We start from the raw sequence: 22,939 nt of genomic DNA on the forward strand, positions 1-22,939 counted from the left end.
GATGGCACCGGTCCGTTATACGATTTAACTATGGCTCTTCCAGCCGCGTTGTAAGGTGGACGACAAGGTTTTTAAATTGCTATAATTACGGCGAGGCTTATGTTTTTTACAAATACATCACGAAAATTGGGAGCCGAAGTGGCATCTTTTAGACATAAACATGGCGATACCAATCTTGTCAAAAAGGAGGACACGGAGGAGGCGGGGCGGGGAGGGGAAGAGCAGCCGCCTGGAGTCTAGTCCCAGCCCTGCCACTGGGAGGTGTGTGGCCCTCGGCCAGGGAACTGACCCCCCTGTCACTCAGCTTCCCGATCAGAGCCCCCCATATGGGTTCAATGTGAGCTTTCAGGGGGAAGATACAGGCAAAGTGCCAGGACCCGCATCTGCCTTCGGCGTTCCTGCTAAGCAAGGCCAAGTATGCATGCCCTGAGGCGGCTGGCTCCCAGCGTCCTCAGGCCCTGCTCGGCCCCTCCTCGTCCCTCTTAACCTGCCCGCAGTGAACAAGTTCAACACAGAGCTGGAGCGCAAGTGCTGTGAGGCTGGGCTCCGAGAGAACCCCGTGGGGCTGTCGTGTGAGGAGAGGACCCGGCATGTCCGCCCTGAGCCGGCCTGTGTCGCCGCGTTCCTGAGCTGCTGCCATCTGTCTGCGGCCCTGACTCAGCAGGCCCTGCAGGAGGAGCTGCTTCTGGGGACAAGTGAGGGGGACACGGCAGGAGGCACAGGGAGGGGGCCTCCACCAAAGGGCCTGGAGCGCCATGGGGTCCAGGGGAGATTCGGTCCACGGGAACCTTGCCTGGGAGGACCGTGCCTCAGAGCTGCTGGGCCGACTGACCCAGGGAGAGGGGCGAAGGCGATCCCAGCCCACGTCTGCTCCCTGCAGCGGACGAGGACGACGAGGACTTCGAAGACATCTTCCTGGACGACCAGCCTGTCCGGACTCTGTTCCCTGAAAGTTGGCTCTGGAGGACGTTTACTCTGCCAAAAAGTGAATTGCGGTAGGAACACGACCCCTCTCCCCGGGGGTTGCCGCCCCCTCTCTGCGGCCCGTCCATCCACGCGTGGACGTCCATCGTGGCCAAGGCCCCCAGCGGTGCCACTGAGTTCTCGGCATGGCCCCATGATAGCACCCTCCCTGGATGGGAACGCGGGTCCCAGTGGTTCCCTAAAAAGGAGGACCCTCTCGTGATGACGCCTCTCCTGGGGTGACCCACTCAGCCCTCCATAGTGATGGTCCCCCCTGGAGAGAGGGTCTGTCAGGCAGCACCCACTCAGCGACGCCCTGCCCTGCCTCTGCCAGGAGGACCGTCTCCCACACCTTCCCGGTGAACCTGCCCGATTCCATGACCACATGGCAGCTTGTGGCCATCAGCCTCAAGCCCGGACAAGGTGACCCCGCAGGCCCGACGCTGAGAGAGCTGGGTGTCCAGCCCCGGGGCCGCAGCTTCTGCTTGAGCTCAACTCCATCTCCTGGTCCTAGGTCTCTGCGTCTCGGAGCCTTTCGAGATGACGGTCAGGAAACAGTTCTTTGTGGATCTGAAGCTGCCCTTCTCCGTGGTCCGGAACGAGCAAGTCCAGATCCAAGCCGTGCTGTACAACTTCCTGAGCCGCCAGGTCAAGGTGAAGCCTCCGCGCCCCCCCCCCCCCTTCCTGCCAAAACACCGGCCCAAGTGTCTTCTAGAAGGGGAGGGAGTGTGTCATTATCCGAAAGGGCCAGCCAAGTGGGAGCCTTTTTGGAAGACTTCTAAGATATTTCCTTTCTTTTTTTGAAACATATTTCTGTGGATTTCAGAGAGGAAGGGTGCAAGAGAGAAACATCAATGATGAGAGAGAATCATTGATCAGCTGCCACTAGGGATCCAGCCCCCAACCCAGGCATATGCCCTGACCGGGAATAGAACCGTGACCTCATGGTTCATAGTTCAGTGCTCAACCACTGAGCCACACCAGCCAGGCGAAGATATTTTCTTATTGAAACCTCTCGCTGAAACCGGTTTGGCTCAGTGGATAGAGCGTCAGCCTGCGGACTGAAAGGTCCCAGGTTCGATTCCAGTCAAGGGCATGTACCTGGGTTGCGGGCGTATCCCCAGTAAGAGATGTGCAAGAGGCAGCTGATCGATGTTTCTCTCTCATCGATGTTTCTAACTCTCTATCTCTCTCCCTTCCTCTCTGTAAAAAATCAATAAAATATATTTTAAAAAAAAGAAAGAAAAGAAACCTCTCAACAACCCCAGCAGATGGGTGCCATTATTGTGCTTTAGAGATGAGGAAACTGAGGCACAGAGAGGTCAAAGGGCTTTCTGAGATCACCCAGCACAGACATGGCAGGAGGGGTTTGAATCCAGACAGGGTCTTTGCTATCAACCCCTATGCCGTGCTGTTACCTACTCAGGACTCTCGGGCCGGGGGTAGGAGGGGGGTGAGACTCCAGGGTCCTGGGCCACCCATGCATCAGGACCCCGCCACTGCCCACCTGCCCCAGGTCCGCGTGGAGTTCCCCCACAAGGAGCCGCTGTGCAGCGCATCAAGGCCAGGAGCCCCATCCCGCCAGGTGGTGGTCCTGCCCCCCACCTCCACCAAGGTGGTGCCTTTTGTGCTTCTCCCGCTTGAGATGGGCAAAGTGGAAGTGGAGGTCAAGGTCATAGGCTCCGGGATCCAGGACCATGTGAAGAAGACGCTCCTGGTCCAGGTAGTGGATCCGCCCAGGCCATGCTGACAGTGGCACCTCCCCTGTGTGGTCATGGGAGGGACAGGTGGGCCCAGGACCAACAAACAGGCCTCCCAGATGGGAGCGAGCTGAGAGAATCGATGTGAAAGTTCAATCACAGAGCCCCCACTTCACAACTTTGGAGTCAGACCTGGGTTCAAATCTTGACTCTTCTGTGTGACCTCACTCAGGCAACGCACTTAACTTCTCTGAGCCCCCATTTTCTCATTGACAGAATGGGCGTGATCATCACAGCCATGCACAACTAGAGGCTGTGAGAACTGCATACAACTGTGCATGACCCATCAATAATACTTTATTTTCCTAACAAACACATGATGAGGCCTTACAATATAGCGCTTTAAGGATATTAACTCATTGCCCGGTCGGTGTGGCTCAGTGGTTGAGCATCGACCTATGAACCAGGAGGTCATGGTTTGATTCCTGGTCAGGGCACATGCCCGGGTTGCAGGCTTGATCCCCAGTAGGGGGCAAGCGAGAGGCAGCCAATCAATGATTCTCATTGATATTTCTCTCTCTCCCTCTCCCTTCCACTCTTTTTAAAAATCAATAAAAGCCCTGGCTGGTTTGGCTCAGCGGATAGAGCGTCGGCCTGCGGACTGAGGGGTCCCAGGTTCGATTCCAGTCGAGGGCATGTACCTGGGTTGCAGGCACATCCCCAGTAGGGGGCGTGCAAGAGGCAGCTGAATCGATGTTTCTCTCTCATCGATGTTTCTAACTCTCTATCCCTCTCTGTCTCCCTTCCTCTCTGTAAAAAATCAATAAAATATATTTAAAAAAATAAAATAAAAATCAATAAAAATAATATTAACTCATTGGACCCTCAGAACAACCCTAGGAGGTAGGGACTATTATCATCTCCCTTTTATGCATGAGAAAACTGAGGCACAGAGAGGTTAAGTAATTTGCCCGAGGTCACACAGCTAAGAAGTAGAAGAGCTGGGTTTTGAACCCAGATATTAGGACTCCAGAGTCTGCGTTCTCACCAGCTGAGCAAAGGTTCCTCTTACTGTCATTGCGACTGTTATTTTTGCTACGGCTTTTAACTTGCTTCCTCCTTGCCTCCCCACAGGCAGGGGGCAAGATAGAAAAAATATCTCATAGCTTCGTCCTGAACCCCCAAGGTTTGTGGAGTCTGCAAAGGGCATGTGGGATCCTGGGGACATGCCAGGGCAAAGGGAGGGGTTCAATGAGGTGCTTAGGCCAGGGGATCTCTGTGCCTTCTGGCCTCCCTGGCCCTAGAACCTGCTTGTCACAGAAGGTTGTGTCCGCTCAGGTCGGCCCCAGGTGGAGCTGGTGCCAAGAAGAGACCTTTTGAACAAGATGCCCAATACAGAGGCAGAAGTGTTTGTCAGCGTCCAAGGTGCTTAGGGCACAGCTGGCTCCTGGGGCGGAGGGGGGGGGGGGGTGGAGGGAGGCAGGGGAGGAGGGAGCTGGCTCCTTCAGGGCCCCCTGGGCACCGCAGCAGGAGGGGCTGGGAGTGCCCATGTGGAGTGATCAGAAAGCTTAGGCCATTCCCAAGACGACCCTGCCCACCTGGCAGGGGACATCCTCGGCGAGACCATCCTGGGCAGCCTGACCTCCAGAGAAACGCATGAGCTGCTGAGGGTCCCGACCGGCTGCCCCGAGCAGACGCTGAGCGGCCTGACGCCGGTGATCATCCTGACCCGCTACCTGGACGCCACGGGCCAGTGGGGCAAGGTCGGGGTGGAGCACAGGGACCAAGTGATGAAGAACATCGTCAGCGGTGAGGCCCTCCTGTGACCTTGAGGAGGGTTTCTGGGGCTCTTTGGGAGGGTGACTAGGGTACCCCCAGGTTTGAGGGAGGTCCCATGGGACCCTCCCAGACAATAGCACCCAAACTCTGACTCCTCTCCCAGATGACAACCTGATACCAAGCCCCGGGTGACCCCCTAAACAGTGCCCCTAGAGAGTCATTTCAAGGTGACCCCTAGATTGCCCTTGAACTCTGAAGTCCCAGGTAACCTCCAACAGTGACCCCCAGTTATTCCTTCACCGGGACCCCCTTCTCAGGTTACAATCTAACAACAGACCCCCTAGTTCATCCCCAAAGCAGCAACTCCCCAAGGTTGTTCTATTCAGACACTGTCCCAGGTTACACCCAGTCAGTGCCAGGCCCTGGGTCAACTCCAGGAAACCCTGAAGCAGAAAATTCCAGAACAATCCCAGTTACACCTGAATGCTGACATTTCCCAAGGTGACCCCCAAACCTCCAGGTAACAACCAGAGATGAATGCCTCTAAGTCCACCCGGAGCCCTCCAGGTAATTTGGACATCGATCCCCTCCTCCCAGTCACTCCCAGACCCCAACTCTCCAATCAGGCACTCTCACCAGCAATCCCCAGGGGACACCAGGCACTGTCACCCAAGCAGCAAACCCTCAGGTAACCTTCAGATGTAATGCAAACAGCCGGGTTCAGAATGTACCTGAGAGGTGTCCCCACGAGCCTACACCCAAGAGTAGCCCCTTTGAATCTACACACACTCACTGAAACCTCTAGTTTGCAGCCAAAGAAGAACCCCCAAGAAAATGCCCGGCTGGTGTGCTTCAGTGCTTGAGCATCAACCTATGAACCAGGAGGTCACGGTTCAATTCCTGGCCAGGGCACATGCCAGGGTTTCAGGCTCGGTCCCCAGTAGGGGGTGTGCAGAAAGCAGCTGATCAAGGATTCTCTCTCATCATTGATGTTTCTTTCTCTCTCTCTCCCTCTCCCTTGATCTCTGAAATCAATACAAATATATTTTTTAAGAAAAGAAAATGCCCAGGTAGTGGCCCCGCAGGGTACCACCTTCCCTGGGTTTCACCTTCCATGATCCCCCTGAGCAGCAGCTGCCAGCCTCACCCCTCCCAGATGGGTGGTCTCCCAGGTTTCTCCTGGACACGTGCACACTGCTCTGGGGGTCACGCCTAGCTGCGACCTGCATTTCTGTCCGGACTCTGCAGCTCCCACTTCATACGCGTATAAGTCCCTCCTCCAGGTTGTATCTGGAATGCATCCCCAAGTCACACCCACACCCACACCCTGCTCCTCCAGATGATCCCGGCCACCCCCCAACATCAACTCTCTGGCTCTCCTGCCAAGACCTCCTCCACCTGTTTCCCCAGGATATACCCGGATGCTGACCCACCGGAGCGCAGACGGCACCTACCACATCCACAAGGGAAAGCCGGGAAGCACCTGGTAAGGACAATGTGGGGCGGGGTGGGGTGGGGTGGGGTGGGGTGGGGTGAGGGGGGAGCTCAGGGGGCCAGCCTGGGGCTTGATGACCCCGGGAGCATCCATGCTGTGGGTCCTGGGCAGGCAGCCTGCGGGCCAGCGGCCTTGCACACGACGAGGCTCAGTGTGAAGCAGTGAGGTCCACGGCGTGGATTCCTGCCCAGTGTGGATGCCCCTGTGTAGAACCCCTTGGCTGCCCTTCCCCATGATCGCTTCCCCCCTTGCCCTCCCACAGGCTCACGAGCTACGTGTTCCGAGTTTACGCCCTGGCCTACTCCACCATGACCTTGCATATGATTGACCAGCGCTCTCTCTGTGACATTGCCAAGTGGATCATCACCCAGAGGCAGGCCGAGGATGGGCAGTTCTTGGAGGAGGGCCCCATAATCATGGCCTCCATGCAGGTGCCCACACCCCCCCACCCCCACCCCCGCCCCTGTCTGAGTTGGTCAAACAAACCCAGGGCTCTGCCCGGTGCTGGGAGACTTTCAGGCCCTGCCCTGGGCTCAGGTAGAATGAGAAAGGCAAACAGCCGAGGCCCAGCGCCCAGCATTTCCTCCCCTTTCTCTGGACCACCCTGAGCTTGTTTACAATGTGAGGAAAGCCGGGGTCCATCTGGGACCCCAGCCCTCCCTCACCCTCACTTCCAGCAGTCGTCCATCCTGGCCCTCCTCCCACTGGGCCTGAGTCCTCCCTGGCCCCAGCCAACACGCCCGTCCGTACCAGGTTTCCTCCACAGGAGCCTCCAGAAACAGCTTTCACACAGACTGGAGGTCTCTCCTGCTCAAACACCTTCTGTGGCTCAAGTTGCCTTCAACAGTATCTCTACTATAGCTCTTCTGTATCTCTTCGCCAGCCTCTCCCCTCACACCCCAGGCTCATGGGTCCCTCCAATTCACCTCCGTGTCTCTGCCTATGCTGCCCTCTTTTTTTTCACCCAGCCAAATCATGTTTTCTTATTAGATTTAGTTCAGACATCGCCTCCTCCAGGAAGTCTCCCCTGAATGCCAGCCCTGTGCCTGTCTCTATCATTGCATCTACACACATTATTCATTCACTAGGGGCCCAGTGCATGAATTCATGCACCTTGAAAGGAACTGTGGGCCAAGAGGCTGAGGTGGGCACAGGGGCGGGTCTCAGCCCATCCTCTGCACCCCCACCCGGGCCCTCCCGCTGCAGCCTCCAGTCCCCTGTCTGCCAGCAGCCCTGCTCCTGCTGCTGCTGCTCCCACGTGCTGACAGCACAGAGCGATTGGGGCTAGCCGCTAGCCTGGTCCTCCCTCAGGAGTAGGGGGAGGTGGAGAAGCCCTCAGGGGTGATTGGGGCCAGCAGCCGCTTGCATCTGCTGACAGTGCCGAGCATTCAGACCGGCACTAGGCACTGAACAAAGGAAGGCCCTGGCCAGCAGCTAGAAGGCCCCGATCGGCCCTGACCGCCTGCCAGGCCTAGGGACCCTACCCGTACCTGAATTTCACTCACCAGGCCTCCAGCATCAATATAACCCATTATGTAAATTAAAATATAAAACCAACCTCCGGCAGGTTTAGAGATGGCCCTCTATGAATCAAGTTCAGTCATATTTTCAGAAAGGGAGGAAGTGATAGCACTTGCTGAACTGAAATTACCATCAAAGTTCAAAAAGCTGCCCTAGCCAGTTTGGGTCAGTGGACAGAGTGTCGGCCTGTGGACTCATTCCCTGGTTGGGGCTCATGTGGGAGGCAACCAATTAATGTGTCTCTCTCACATAGATGTTGTTGTTTTTTCTCTCTCTCTCTCTCTGTCTCTCCCCCTCCCTTGCACTCTCTAAAAATCAAAGGAAAAAAATATCCTCAGGTGAGGATTAACAACAACAACAAAGAGCTGACGATGTTCATTTAAATTTTGTAATGTTTTTATTGATTTCAGCGAGGAAGGGTGAGGGAGAAAGAGATAAAAACATCAATGATGAGAATCATTGATCAGCGGCCTCCTGCATGCCCCCGAGTGGGGACCCAGCCCACAACCTGGGCATGTGCCCTGGCTGTGGGAATCAAGCCATGACCTCATGGTTCATGGGTTGACGCTCAACTACTGAGCCACACTGGCCAGGCTGATCATATTCATTCAGCCACAAGCCAATCTCATTGAAATCAGGACTGCCCCAAAGGAAATGCTCTGTCAGCCATGCATGAGCTGATCTGGTGTCTGAGACCAGTTTAAATCCGGTACACGAAGAAGTCACGAGACATCTGTGATAAACAAGGCAGTGGCCAACCATGACTCGTTAGTAGCTTTTTTGAGATACGCTATCAAGTCTGCCCTTCTGCACTCTCCTTAGTGACAGCGAAGATCATGTTTGCTTCAGGGATGTACTTCTTGGGGTTCTCCGGTCACTCCGTCAGTGTGGCCTCTCCCCAGGTGATGCCTTTGTTCTTGTTGGCATCTGTGTAAGGAAATCCAGCGGCCTGACCTGCCTTTCACCCAAATAGACGAGAGGGGGAGAGAGAGAGAGAGAGAGAGAGAGAGAGAGAGAGAGAGAGAGAGAGAAACATTGATGTGCAAGAGACACGCCAGCTGGTGCCTCCCACACCCACCCTGACCAGGACTAGGGTTCAAACCTTGACCAGGAATCGAACCTGCAACCCTTCAGTTCATGATGCTCTAACCACTGAGAAAAACCAGCCAGGGCTCAATATCACCCACTTTTAAATCCGCTGTGTACTCTGTGCCCTTCGCTCACTCACCACTCTCATAGCACATGACACGGAGGCTCCCACTCACAAGCCGAGCATCCTGCTTTCTAAACTGACCCTCCGTTTACTGATAAGGAATGCTCTGAGGCAGTGTAGCCAGCTTGGCACAGCACTCTCGATGGCTGCTAGCTCTTGATAGTAAGGCAGGTGCCACACAAGCAAATCTCAAGTCTCTCTCTCTCTCTCTCTCTCCTGCTTTCAGCATCATTCGGCCCAGGGTTGAGCACCTGGGAGCTTTGTAAGGTCAGGCAGGAGAGGTGGGGGAAGGTGTCTCCAAGATGTTAAAGGGGCCATGAGTGTGTTCTGCATCCACAGGGTGGCTACCGAGGCTCTGAGGCAGATGTATGCCTCACAGCCCTTGTTCTGATCGCCCTGGATGAGGGGAAGGAGTTGTGCAGCTCGGAGATACCGGTAGGACCCAGAGAGGGGGGCGGGGCGGGAGGTGCAGGGCGCCCTATCCCCTGCGCCTAAGGATCCCCCCACCCTCATGTTCCTCTCAGTGCATCCCTCTCTTCTCACTCCCAGACCCCTTTCCTCTGACCACCTCCCTCCAGCCTCCTCTCTCTGACTCTCTAGGACTTGGTTGCCAGCATGGAGAAAGCCAGGGCCTTCCTGGAGCGACGCCTCCCCGACATTCAGAAAACCTTTTCCGTAGCCATAGTCTCCTACGCGCTGGCCCTCACCAAGAGCCCCCGAGCCAACGACCGCCTGGACAGCTTTGCCAGCCGCAGTGAGTGTGTGGGGTCACTTCTGCAACTGTGCTAACCAGCCATGGGGGTGGGGGAGGGAGAGTGTGCCCAGCCATGTCTGACTCATCATATAGTATCTATTGAACGCCTATGGTGTGCCAACCCCTGACCTCAGGCCCTGAGAAACCAGGGTGGACAAGACTTCTATGGTCACTGCCCTCGAAGTCCCCACCGTCCCTGGGGAGTCAGGCAGAAGACAAACAAATGAATGGGAAATTACAAATTGAGATAAGTGCTGGGATGGAACATATGAAGTGGGTGGGAGAGATCACAAGGGGAGAGAAGCATGGATTGGGGGGTTAGGGGGACTTCTGTGAAAAGGGGACCCTCTCAGATTAAACGAAGGATGAGAAGGCCCACCTCTGTGAAAGACCAAGGGCATTCCAAAGCAGGCCAATAGCAGGTGCAAGTGCCCCCAAGTGGGAAAGAGCTTGGCAAGGTCAAGGATAGGAAGGTCATTAAATGTGGGGCATTGGAAGGGGTCTGCCTCCGATGGCCTGCCCTATCTCATCCTTTTTCCGTCTTCTCCATCCCCCAAGTCAAGAGGAGTGGCATTAGGAGAACTCCCTCTCAGTGGGGCTGCAGGGACCTGGAGAGGCTTCTTTGTAACTCAGTTTCCCATCTCTAAAGAGTTAGAGTCTGTCCCTTAACTTGATTCTGAAAGTACGGTGTCCGTGTGCCTCCTCACCGAGTTTCACTTAAAGTAAGTGCTCAGCAAAGTAGCGGATGAGAACAACTGGGCCGGATAACACAGGAGAGGACAGGTTTCGGTAAGTGGGCCCAGGTCTGGGTAACAAGGTGGGCATGCATCTCCTAGACAAAGCCTACTGGCCGGTAAAAGACAAGGACTGGAACTCCCTGTACACCATCGAGGCCACGGCCTATGCGCTGATGCAGAAGCTGGAGCTGGGTCTACACAATGAGACGTATGCCATCGCCAAGTGGCTCCTGGAGAAGCGGGAGCTAGGCGGCGGCTTCAAATCCACCCAGGTGACCCGGGCCTGCGAAGGGTGGGGCTGGGCCGGAAGGGGTGGAGGGAGAATGCCGCCAAGCACGGCCCATCGGAAGCTGTCCGTGGTGCTGACTCGTCTCCCGGGGCGCTGTCTGTGGTGCTGATCTGAGGCCCCCATCCCAACATCCAGACCACGGTGGTGGCCATCGAGGCCCTCACCCGCTTCAGCCAAGCTGTCCCCTTCGAGGGTGTCCAGGATCTCCGCGTCCAGATCAGAGCCCCCAAGAGATCCCTGAACGTGGAGTGGCTCATCGATCAGAACAACGCTTACCAGCGGCGGTCGGCAAAGGTAAGGCGCTCGGTGGCAGACAAGAAGTCCACGCAGAGGTGGCATTGGGTATGAGGTCAAGAGTCATGTTCCTGCCAACCTCATCCCCCAATATTCTCTCACACCCTGGTTATACTGTCAATGCATTGGTTCATTTATTTTACAAACATTTTCTGAGCACCTACTGTGTGCCAAGCGTTCTTCTGAGCACTGGGGATATATTAGAAAAGATCTGTGGCCCCTGCCCTCATGGAACTTACACTGTAGAAAGAAAGACAGTAAATATATTCTATTTTAAGCTTTCCTGAAACAAGGGAAAGAAATAAATGTGTAAAGGAGAGAATAACTTGGTGTGGGGAGTAAGGTGATCTCCATGACCTTACTCCATGGAGGAGGTGATATTTACCTTCAATCATTTGATACATCTTTATTGAGGACTCCTGTGTGCCCATCATTGTTCTAGGTACTAGGAATATGGCCATGAACAAGAGAAAAAAAATAGAATTTTATATTTTGGTGAACAAGGCAGGCAATAAAGAGATGTGAATAGCCCTGGTGGTGTTTCTCAGTGGTTAGAGCGTCCACCTACATACTAAAGGGTCATGGGTTCGATTCCAAGTCAAAGGCACATACCTGGGTTGCAGGTTCAATCCCTGGCCCAGTCAGGGAGTGTTCAGGCAGCAACCAATCAGTGTGTCTCTCTCACATCGATGTATCTTTCTCTCTCTCTCCCTACCCCTTCCTTCCCTCCCACTCTCTCTAAAAATCAATGGAAAAAATATCCTCGGGGAAGATTAGCAAAAAAATTTAAGAGATGTAAATAAGTAGAATGTAGTTTGTTGAGTGGTGGCAAGGTCTATGGGGGGAAATTAAGCAGGAAGGGGGATGAAAACATCAAGGAGTTAAAATTTTAGGTAGGATGGGTAAGGAAGGTCTCACCAAGAAGGTGACATTTGAGCAAAGACCTTAAGGAAATACAGGAGTGAGCCTTGCGGCTATCGAGGCAGAGGGGGCAGGAGGTGCAAAGGCCATGTGGCAGGAGTTTTCCAAGAACAGCAATGAGGGGAGATGGGATTGGGTGTGAATGTGCAAAAGTTTGCTCTGCCTCCTGAAGGAAACAAGAATAGATGCAGAGATGCCAGGTAGAAGGGTCTTTGGGGGCCTTCACACACAGAGAACTTTGGAGACATTGCAAAGTGGACACAGCCTGAGCTGGCAGTTGCAGGTGCTCTGTGACAGAGCAGACACCACGAGTGCTCTATCAAGAAGGCAAAGTAAAACCATCTCTCCCTCCCACCCACCCTCCTACATTGGAGCCATGTTTTGCTGCTTTCTCTGCCCTCAAACCCCCCTCCCCCTTTCCTCCAGTTTTCTTCCGAAGACGACCTAGAGATCACAGCCAGTGGCAGCGGGAGAGGCACCATATCGGTAGGTCGGGGTTTCATCCTCGAGATTCTTAGCGGGAGCCCAGGGTCCCCCTAGTTGGTGGGAATAGGGGCAGGTCTAGACCCCAAGACAAGATCAAAATCAGCAAAAAAAATTTAGCTACTGTTCAGGGCACTATTATTTGTTATGAGCTAAGCTAAGGATGGACTCCATGCAATGGGTGGAGAAATAGAGGATCAGAGAGGTTTTTCACTTGCTGAGTCAAGCATCAAAGAAGGTAGAGGTCGGAGGTCATTGGGCCCCTCTGCCCCTCCCATGCTGAGTCCCTGAAGGGGACTCAGCATGGGAGTCCTTCCTTGCCCCATGGAGGGAAGATTCTCTGCCCAAGGTGATTCCCAATCCCCAGAGGCTAACTCCACCCTTCCCCAGTATCTGACTCAGCGGCTTCATGACATCTTCTGGTCCCGTGCCCTGGGCCCAAGAGAACAGCCCTTTGTGCACCAAATTTAAGGAAGCCTGTTTCTGCCAATGGAGTCATGATGGAATCCCCGCCATTGGGTGACTTTGGGCGTGTCACATTTCTCCTTGAGCTTCAGTTCAATTTAAATTCATTGAAATTAAATACAATTTAAAATTCAGTTCCCCAATCACACTAGCCGCATTTCACATGCTCAGTATCCACACGTGGCTAGTGGCCACCATATGGACAGGACAGATAGAGACCATGGCTGTCTTGCAGAAGATCAGAAGATTCTATTACACCGAGCTGCTCTAGACTCCGTAAGGTGTTCTGACCACTGCACTCGGGGATTGAGGAGGGTGGATGTGGCTGTGAATTCTCCACAGGGGCAGACCCCTGGGCAGGCAAGGGCTGGCCAGAGGAGGAAAGGAAATGTGTGTGGATGGGTTCTGACACCTCCCTGCCCTGGCAGGTCTTGACCATGTACCACAGGTCCCCAGAGTCCTGGGAGGACACTTGCAACCTATACCACCTGAATGCTACTCTTCATAGAGCCCTGGAAGGTAAGCCTGGACCCGAGGATACCCGAGCCTTCTTTTCTACTTTTTATTTTAGCTATGGTTCAATAAACACACTTATTGCTTTATTAGCCATGCAACAAGTATTTATTGAGGATTTACTATGAGCCACGCCCTGTTTCCTGGCCCTGGGAACATAGGCATACACAAGAAAAATATCCCCTCTTCTCTTGTAGTAGAGGGAGACAAACAATGATGCAACAATAAAAACATATTATCCTCTTACTGTTATTTATTGATAACATAAATGAATCTGCATTATAAAAAATAACCATATAACATAATAGCAGTTGACAATACCATACAAAATAAAGCAGGAAAAAATGACACAGGCTTGGAGGAGATCCAGGGGAAACCCTCTGAGGAAGTGGCATTTGAGCTGAGACAGGAAAGAAGCTTGAGAGTGAGCCAGGACGGATGTGAGGGGAGACGTTGCAGCAGGCAGAGCAGCAGCTGCAAAGACCCCTGAGGCAAGAAGGAATTCACCTGGTTTGAAGAACAGCGAGGAGGGCAGTGTGGCTGCAGAGAAGCCATGGGTGGAGTTTTAGGAGAAAAAGTTGGAGAGATGACGAGGCAGATGACTTGTGGGCCACAGTGAGGATGTCAGTGTTTGGACAGAGTGCAATGGGAGCCATGGGGACTTCTGAGCAGAGGAGGGATGTGACTTAGCACGGGTTTGTGTAGGCTCCCTCTGGTGGCTGTGGGGGGAACAGACTGTAGAAGAAAAGGGTGGGAGCTGGGAGACTAGGAAGAGGGAACTGCACTGGTCCAACAAGAGATGATGGGGGACGGGCCAGGGGAGTCTGCGGATATGGTCAGAAATGGTGGGATGCTGGAGTCTCCAGTTTGGGGGACCGAGGAGAGAGGACACTGCCATTGGGAGCTCACTTGTAGGAGTAGGAAGAACAAGTCTCACCAGGCCCAGGACGTTTAGGGACTAAAAGTGACCAAGGCTTTGGTTTGGGCCCCATTCTTTTTTCTTTTTTGGGGGGGGGGGGGGCGGGGGGGCAGGGGAGGCATTTCTTTTAAAAATCTAATCTAATAAAAGAGAAACATGCAAAGTGACCATACCTCCACTATGCCCCAAGCCACGCCCACCAGCCAATCAGAGCAACTATATGCAAATTAACCCAACCAAGATGGCAGCTGGCAGCCACGGAGCTGGAGCAAGCAGGAGGCTTAGTTGCCCCAGCGATGGAGGAAGCCAAGCTTCCCGCCTGCCCTGGCTGGCTGTGGCCTCCGCTAAAGGCAACAAAGTTTCAATTATAAAAGAAAAATAAACCCCAGATACCTACTTCCAGCCAGCCTCCACTGGGAGCTTGGGTGGCTGGGGGCCATGGCCAACCTGCAAACAGACATCAGCCCCTCACCCAGATTAGCTAGGCACCCCAGCAGGACCCCCCAACCTGAAGGGGGTGTGGCCAGCCTGAAAACGGCCCTCAGCCCCTCACCCAGGCTGGCCAGGCACCCCAGTGGGGATCCCCACCCTGAAGGGGCTGTGGCCAGCCTGCAGACAGCCATCAGCCACTCACACAAGCTGGCCAGGCACCCCAGCGGGACTCCCACCCTGATCCGGGACACCCTTCAGGGCAAACCAACCAGCCTCCACCCATGCACCAGGCATATAACAAAAGGGTAATATGCAAATTGACCCTAACAGCAGAATGACTGGGAATGACTGGTCACTATGACACACACTGACCACCAGGGGCAGACGCTCAATGAAGGAGCTGCCCCCTGGTGGTCAGTGTGCTCCCACAGGGGGAGCTCTGCTCAGCCACAAGCCAGGCTGATGGCTGCCAGCACAGCTAAGGATGTCTGACTGCAGCTTAGGCCTGGTCCCCGCTGGCAAGTGGACGTCCCCTGAGGGCTCCTGGGCTGCCAGAGGAATGTCTGACTGCCAGCTTAGGCCCGATCCCCTGGGGAGAGGGCCTAAGCCAGCAGGTGGACATCCCCCTAGGGGTCCCAGACTGCAAGAGGGCACAGGCCCAGCTGAAGGACCCCCCCGAGTGCACAAATTTTTGTGCACCAGGCCTCTAGTAATAATAATAATAATAATAATAACAATAGATGGTTATAAAATGCTGATCAGATGCTGTGTTAAGTGCTTTACTTGTATTAACTCATGTAATCCTTACAACAACCCTAGTGAGTTGGGAATATTAAAATCAGATTAGGAAATTAAAGCACAGAGAGGTTAAGCAACTTGCCCTAAGTCACACAGAAGAGCCAGGGTTTGAACCCAGGAAGCTAGCTCTAGAGGCTGTATTACCCAGCCTCTGAACTTCTGCCTTCTCTCTACAGAAAAAAAAAGTGGGAAAGAGACCTTTCAACTTCGGATGGAAACAAGGTAAGGGCACCAGGGTCTTGGATTGGGGGGGGGGGGGGGAGAAGACCTCACTTCCTGGTATCCAGACTCCTTAGCAGCTCTCCCTGTGTGCTGAGTGGAGGGTGGGAACCAACTAAGCCTGCCTCTCCGTGCCTGCCCCCTCATCTTACCTCCTATCCTGCCCTCCCCTGCCCATTCCCCATTCTGCCTCCTCCCCTGCCCTCCATGCTTGTCTGCCATTCAGCTCCCATCCTGCCATGTCCTGGGATGGGGTGGGGGCGGGCCTACAATAATGAATAACCCCCACATTCCCAGAGCTGTCTCCAAGCCCCACAGCTCTTCCTCATCCTTATCCTTCATCGTCTCTAGACATTCCAGCCCCCAATCCAGCCCTGCTCAGTCTTCCAAATGCCCTCTCTCAGGTCTGCCCCAGAGAAAAACATTTATTGAGTGACTACTGAGTATCAGGCTCTATTCTAGGATCTAGATGTGAGCAAGGCAGTCCCTCTCTGCCTGGTGGAGCTCACAGCTTATCAGGGGAGACAGACAATCTATACTAATAAAAGAGTAATATGCTAATTAGACCAGGAGACCTTCCAGAGACCTTCTGGATATCCTTCCAGACAAAGCCATGATGGCGGGGCCGAGGCAGAGGCAGTTAGGGGCGATCAGGCCAGGATGGGAGGGCAGTTGGGGGCAATCAGGCACAGAGAGGTTAAGCAACTTGCCCTAAGTCACACAGAAGAGTTGGGGTTTGAACCCAGAAAGCTAGCTTCAGAGGCTGTATTACCCAGTAGGGGTGGGCAGTTGGGGGCGAGCAGGCCAGCAGGGGGGACAGTTGGGGGTGAGCAGGCTGGCAGGCAGAGTGGTTAGGGGTGATCACGCAGGCGAGCGGTTAGGAGCCAGTGGTCCCGGATTACGAGAGGGATGTCTGACTGCCCCACAGGGATCAGGCCTAAACTGGCAGTCGGACATCCCCCGGGGAGGTTTCAGATTGGAGAGGGTGCAGGCCAGGCTGAGGGACACCCCCCCCCCTGCACGAATTTCATGCACCGGGCCACTAGTCTATAATAATAAAAGTGTAATACGCTAATTAGACCAGATGTCTTTCTGGACATCCTTCCAGACAAAGCCAGGGCTGCAAGGGAAGCCCTGGTCCCGGGTGCCAGAGGGAAGCTGGTGCTGGCAGCTGGGGGAAGAAAGGCCTACTCTTGCACGAATTTCATGCTTTGGGCTCCTAGTAACCAAATAATCGCCCAGAATCAATGTAAAGTGACAACTGTGATTAAATGTGGCAAAGGAAAGGCCCAAGAAGCGACAACAGGGCAACTTTGAGAATGCTCTGATGTGTGGACTGGAAAAGGCCTACCAGAGGGAGTGATGCACCAGCCGAGATTGCAAAGAAGAAAGGGTGCTTCAGGCCCTAACTAGTTTGGCTCAGTGGATAGAGCGTCGGCCTGCGGACTTAAGGGTCCCGGGTTCGATTCCGGTCAAGGGCATGTACCTTGGTTGCGGGCACATCCCCAGTGGGAGGTGTGCAAGAGGCAGCTGATCGATGTTTCTCTCTCATCGATGTTTCTAACTCTCTATCCCTCTCCCTTCCTCTCTGTAAAAAATCAATAAAAGATTTTTTTTTAAAAAAAAAAAAAAAAAGGGGGTGCTTCAGGGCGAAGAGGGAGAAGTGAGGATCCCAGGCAGAGAGAACATATGCAAAGGTCCAGAGGAGAGAGCCTGACACTTCAGAGCAATCAGATGAGGGCTGGGATGGAAGAGGTGAAGTGGGTGGCGAGAAAGGCAGTTGGTAGAGGTGGTTAAGCAAGGAAGTGACATATCAGATTCTTGTTGTGAACGCTGTATGCTTTGGGGGGCAGCGGAGTGATGGGGAAACCTAGGAGGAGGCTACCGCACTGGTCCATGGGAGAGATGATGGCAGGGGGAGTTGGGGGAATGGGCAGGAGGAAGAGAGACTGGAGCTGTAAAATTCCCAGGTACCTGGGTGATCGAGAGGCCACAATGACCATCATGGAGGTTTCCCTGCTCACTGGCTTCTACCCCAACCATGATGACCTCAAACAGGTAATGTAGGTCCCACCCGCCCTCTGCTGAGCTGGATGGGTGCCCTGGCAGCATCCCATACTCAGCGTTAGCACAGGGCAGAGTCTAATCCCTCGTCAGTGACCCATGGTCACTTCTGGTTGCCTCCCTGCCTGGCCTTAGCCAAGTGCTACCCTGATTGTGCCTCAGTTTCCCCAACACTGGGGTTGGTTGGACAAAGACTGGAAGTGCTCAGAATTACTTCACATTGACTGGAGCTCCTAGGGCCGCGGGCCTCGGGGGTCTCAGCGAGCCTGCAGCCCTCACCCTGTGCCCCAGCTCACGAGCGAGGTGGAGATGTATGCGTTCCAGTACGAGACCAAGACGAAATCCAGCGACAGCACCGTGGTCCTCTACCTGGAGAAGGTGAGGAAGGCGGGTGTCCACCACAGGCTTGTGGGCAGCCTGGTGGGCAGAGAACCACGGTCAGCAAGTTTCTCCTGAGTGGTGTTGCCAGAGAACCGTGCCATCTGAAGTCAGCGCCCAGTAGTCAAGGCCACGTGTGTGGTCAGTGGTGATGAGCAAGGCCTGTGGTCACTGGCCCTGGTCGGCTCAGACAGGACTCCCCTCCCCAGCTCTCCCACCAGGAAGACACGGTGCTGGGCTTCCGGGTCCACAGGATGCTGCCCGTGGAGTTCCTGCAGGCCGCCCAGGTCACGGTCTATGACTACTATGAACCCTGTGAGCAGGGGGCTGGGGATGGAAGGGTGTCGCGAGGGGGAGAGGCCTGTGAAGGGCAGGGCCAAGAGGGAGGGTAGAGGAGCCGGGCAAGGAAGTAGGGCGTGGCTGAGAGGGGCCTGGGCATGGGGGGCAGGGGGGACAAGAAGGGTGCCGGAAGGAATATAAAGGGTGTGGCCACAGGGAGCGTGGCCTTTATGGATGGTCCGGGTGGTGGGTGTCCTGGAAAAGTTTGGGCGGAGCCTAGAAAGACCTGGGCGTGACCTGCTGGGAATGGGGTGGGCAAGGGGGCGGGGTCTTCTAAGGGGCGGGGCTTATTGAGGGTGGCTGGGCAGGGCAGGTGGGCGGGGTCTGCGGGGGAAGAACACGCTGGGGGCGGAGCCAGGCGGGCACCCAGCCCCAGGACCGCGGGCCCAAGCCAAACCCAGGCACGCGCCGGTCTCGCAGCCCGGAGGTGCAGCTCCTTCTACAACCTGCCCACGGAGCGATCTGACCTGCGGAAGATCTGCTACAAAGACGTCTGCCGATGTGCTGAGGGTGAGGTCATGGGGACGTAGGGCCAAGGCTGCCAGGCTGGGGGTCCAGAAGCCCTTGGCCACCTCCTGAGTGCCGCCCGGCTGATGAGTGTAGGCACGATAGGAAGACAGAGACACACAGAGAGAAGGAGACCCAGAGGCAGATTGGCACACATACGCTCAAGTCCCACCGAGGTCGGAGGAAGGCCAGGCGCAGAGGCCTGGGGCCTGATGGGGGTCTGGTGGAAGGAAGCCCCTCCCCAGCGCGCCAGAGCAGCTGCCCCTCCCCCTCCAGAACTGTGCCCGACCCAGAAGAAGGACAGCAGCTGGACGAGGCAGGAGGAGCTCCAGGTGGCGGCCTGTGAGGCAGGCATGGACTTTGGTGAGTTATGGGTGTGGCAGGAGGCAGGAGGCCCACCTGCAGGCCAGACACCAACACAAGCCCTCCCGTCCCGCCTTCCCCAGTGTTCAAGGCCAGGCTGGAGGCTGTGGAGGCCTCTGCCTCCAGCCCCTACACCTACTACAACATGCAGCTCCAAGCCATCATCAAGAGTGGTACGTCCCAGGTGGCAGAAGCGATGGGCGGGTCCCTATGCTCTGGGAGGGCCAGGCCTGTGCATGCTCATTGGGCATACACTGGGTTTCCTCTCCTCCAGGCACGGACGCTGCTGCCATGCCCCTGGACATGAAGAAATTCGTCACCCATGCCTCCTGCCATGACTCGCTGGAGCTGCAGGAACAACAGTCATACCTCATCATGGGCCGGACGTCAGACCTGTGGAGAGTCAAATCTGAGTACGGGGGGGCCTCCTGTGCCCTGGGGACTCAGCCTGGGCCCCTCCCCTACTGCAGCCCAGTCCCTGGTGTCAAAATCTCTATTGCATGTGTCAGTAGAGTCCTGGGTTTGAGGGCCACACTGAATGGAGGTGCAGGGAACACCATTCACACGGGGACGTTGTAGAAGGAGATGTAGATCGGCGTCCCAACGGGGGTAGTAAAGAGTCAGAGGAAGGGGAGCCTTTTTCCATCCCCAGACGAATGGACTAGAGGCTTGGGGACCCAAGATGGCCCTGTGGCGTGGACACTATAGGCCGAGGCTCTGGGGGGCTGCCAAGCAGGGCAGAGGGACAAGGAAGGGAAGTGTCCATGCCTCTGGGGGCACCAGGCTCTCCTCACCTTTGCTCTCCCTTACCCACAGTTACAACTATGTCCTGGGCAAGGAGACATTCCTCATGCATTGGCCAGCGGATGGGGATGTGAAAAAGAAGGAATTGCTGGGCCAACTGGAGGGATTTTCAGAGTACATGAGCACCCATGGCTGCAAGTCCTGAGACCCTGGGGCGTCCACTGCTGCCGGGTTGTCTCCAAGCAGGCCCAGGCCATTGGGCTTAACCCCGGATAAAGAACATGGAACATCATACTCAAGCTCCAGACAACTGCTCCTGTTCCAGCGTTCAGCGAGGGCCCTACGGAGCCCGCCCTGGCGTTGCTTGCACCTGCCTCCTCCTCTCTCCTACTCCATCCCAATCACACTGGCCTCCCTTGTGTCTTTTCAACACCCAAGTTGACTCCCACCTCAGGACCTTTGCGCTTACTGTCCCCTCTACAGGGTACACCCTTTCTCCAGATATCTGCGTGACTTGCACCCTTCCCTTATTCAGGGGAGGTATTTAAATGTCACCTCCTCAAAGGTACTTGCTTCAATAACATATCTAAAACAGACCCCCTCTCATCACACTCTCTTCCCTTTCTCTGCTCTATTCCCTCAATAACACTTATAAATATATTGTCTATGATATCCATTGGTTTGCTTATTAAATGAGTGCTACCCCTGCCCAACAAGGTCCGCTCCTTAAGACCAGGGATGTATCCATCTTGCTCACTGTGGTATTCTGTTCCTACATCAGGGGCTGGTATACAGTAGGTGCTCAAGAAATTGTTGTGAATGAATGAATGAATGAATTTGGTCCTCATCCTGCACCTGATCCTGAGGGAAGCTTGATGGGTAACCCCAGCAACTGGGGAGCCAAGACAAGGGGCAAAGGAGGATGAATGAGTTTCATCAACGTGGACTTGGGTGGGAGTGGGGAACCTGCCAAGCCAAGGCAGCAGCCCATCTGGCCCAGGGACACCCCAGGAATGCTGGAGGGACTGCGAGACTTCCAGAATGGCTTGAAGTTGGTGTATGAGGAGGGGCTGAAGATGAGAGGGAGGAAGAGAAAGATGGGACTGAGGAGGCTGACTTCATAAAGGACTTTGAATACCAGGCTATCGGGCTTGGTCATTACCAGGGGCAGTGGGTGCCACTGAAGGCTTTTGAAGCAGCAGAGGAATGTTCCAGGCCTGAGGGAGAAGGCCCAGCTGGTTGATGGGTGGAAACTGAGTTGATGGCACAAGACCTGAGGGGGAGGCTGGAGAGTTGTTGTGAGTGTTCAATAAACATTTACACCTGCCAGCATGGCTCAGTGGTTAAGCGTCTGTTGTAATGTACCCCGCGAATCACACAAGGACGCCTCAAGAAATCGAATTAAAGAGTCACATTTATTGCAAATCCGGGACTATGAGGGGGCATTTCACTCTCCCAGATCTCATAGTGCCCTCCCCAGCCCCAACTCCAGACTTACAGAGGCAAAGACCACAAAGATATTGATTACATCCCAGGGTTTGGAATGAGGAACCTGGTTTGCAAAAAGCAGTTTACAGACTTAAGCATGTTATCTAAATTATAGTTTTGGGTCTCGGGATCACTGAGTTGACAGAAACACATTATCTAGAGCCCTCGGGGCTTGGGACCACTGAGTCAACAGAGATACGTTATCTGGAGCCCTCTGACCTTGGGATAATTGTGCTGTCCTTCCCAGGTACAGAAGAATGTGCTTTGATAACCAGTATGACCACAATCAATGGGATATTCACATTACAATCAATAGGGTATTCAATCGAATGGGATAATTTATATAATTCAGAAAATCAAAATAACTTTTCTATTATTTTAGCAAGCAAATAAGTACAGAAACCAAATAGCAGGGTTAAAGTTAAACTATAGTTTCTACCTGAGATGATTGCTACCATACTTCACGTCGACCTATAAAGCAGGAGATCACAGTTTGATTCCCAGTCAGGGCACATGCTTGGGTTTCAGGCACGATCCCCAGTAGGGGGTGTGCAAGAGGCAGTCGATCAATGATTCTCATCATTGATGTTTCTATCTCACCCTCTCCTTTCCTCTCTGAAATCAATGAAAATATAACACACACACACACACAGGAGGGAGGGAACTAAATAGTGGTTCTACATTCCACTTGAAGTGGTAAAATATTAATTCTAAGTAGACCATGCAAACTACAGTATGTATATTGTGGTCACTAGAGCTACCATTAAAGATAATAAAAACTCAATAGCTAAATTCATTCTAAAAATATTCAAATAATCCAAAAGGATGCAAGAAAAAAAAAGAGAGAGAAGAAGAAAGCAAAGGAGATAAGCAGAAAATAAATAATAAAATGGTGGACCTACATTCAACCATATCCATCGAACCTTGAGATGACAGCAGTCCTAGCTGCCACCACGTCTGCCACCGGTGAGAAACCTTAACGCTGAGGCACTTTGCTAAGTAAGCTGTGCTCAGATTCCTGGCCCACGGGAGCCACGGGGAAATGACGGTTTGTTGTTTTCAGCTGCCGCCTTTGGGGATAAGTTGTGACGCAGCAGTGGATGATGAACACAGTGGCCATCTCTGGGAAACACAGCCGCCGCCACCTGGCCCGGCCAGCATCCCTGTGTGGTTGAGATCTCTCAATGAGCCCGCATCAGTCTTCGCTCTCGTCGCAGGCCTGGTCTCTCTGCCCCGCTCAAGCATGGCGAAGCCGCACCATCACCCAGTGGCCCATGGTGAATAGGTAAAGAGGGAGGATTTACTCCCAGACGGTTTTACCCCAGATCTCAGGGTCTGGTCACGTTGGCATGCACCTTACTTCTCCAAAAGGAGATGTCTTAAGAATGCTAACCAGCCTTGGACGGTGTTTCTGGTTGGTTTGTTTGTTTTTGTTTTAATATATTTTTATTGATTTTTTACAGAGAAGAAGGGAGAGGGATAGACAGAAACGTCGATGAGAGAGAAACATGGATCAGCTGCCTCCTGCGCGCCCCCTACTGGGGATGGAGCCCGCAACCAA

The 22,939-nt window shown here is 54.1% G+C and overlaps 1 protein-coding gene across 2 annotated transcripts in view; it reads left to right on the forward strand.

Annotated features, from left to right (window-relative positions):
• LOC118659102 (complement C3-like) overlaps nt 1-21,217 on the forward strand; it is a 29,929-nt gene extending 8,712 nt beyond the window's left edge. For both annotated transcript variants that reach the window (XM_036315158.1, XM_036315159.1), the window contains 25 exons: nt 498-695; nt 881-995; nt 1,298-1,386; nt 1,478-1,617; nt 2,480-2,686; nt 3,798-3,849; nt 4,002-4,088; nt 4,269-4,472; nt 5,853-5,928; nt 6,200-6,368; nt 9,011-9,106; nt 9,272-9,425; nt 10,262-10,434; nt 10,587-10,745; nt 12,093-12,152; nt 13,043-13,133; nt 15,453-15,498; nt 17,466-17,553; nt 17,851-17,937; nt 18,147-18,252; nt 18,697-18,786; nt 19,060-19,146; nt 19,230-19,319; nt 19,421-19,559; nt 19,963-21,217. In XM_036315158.1, the coding sequence (XP_036171051.1) occupies nt 498-695; nt 881-995; nt 1,298-1,386; nt 1,478-1,617; nt 2,480-2,686; nt 3,798-3,849; nt 4,002-4,088; nt 4,269-4,472; nt 5,853-5,928; nt 6,200-6,368; nt 9,011-9,106; nt 9,272-9,425; nt 10,262-10,434; nt 10,587-10,745; nt 12,093-12,152; nt 13,043-13,133; nt 15,453-15,498; nt 17,466-17,553; nt 17,851-17,937; nt 18,147-18,252; nt 18,697-18,786; nt 19,060-19,146; nt 19,230-19,319; nt 19,421-19,559; nt 19,963-20,095 (2,936 nt within the window). In that variant the 3' untranslated portion in view covers nt 20,096-21,217. The remainder of the gene's footprint in view (nt 1-497; nt 696-880; nt 996-1,297; nt 1,387-1,477; nt 1,618-2,479; nt 2,687-3,797; nt 3,850-4,001; nt 4,089-4,268; nt 4,473-5,852; nt 5,929-6,199; nt 6,369-9,010; nt 9,107-9,271; nt 9,426-10,261; nt 10,435-10,586; nt 10,746-12,092; nt 12,153-13,042; nt 13,134-15,452; nt 15,499-17,465; nt 17,554-17,850; nt 17,938-18,146; nt 18,253-18,696; nt 18,787-19,059; nt 19,147-19,229; nt 19,320-19,420; nt 19,560-19,962) is intronic.
• Nucleotides 21,218-22,939: the final 1,722 nt, after the last annotated feature.

The sequence above is a fragment of the Myotis myotis genome, unplaced genomic scaffold (assembly GCF_014108235.1).
Source record: "Myotis myotis isolate mMyoMyo1 unplaced genomic scaffold, mMyoMyo1.p scaffold_m19_p_6, whole genome shotgun sequence".
NCBI classification, from domain to species: Eukaryota; Metazoa; Chordata; class Mammalia; order Chiroptera; family Vespertilionidae; genus Myotis; species Myotis myotis.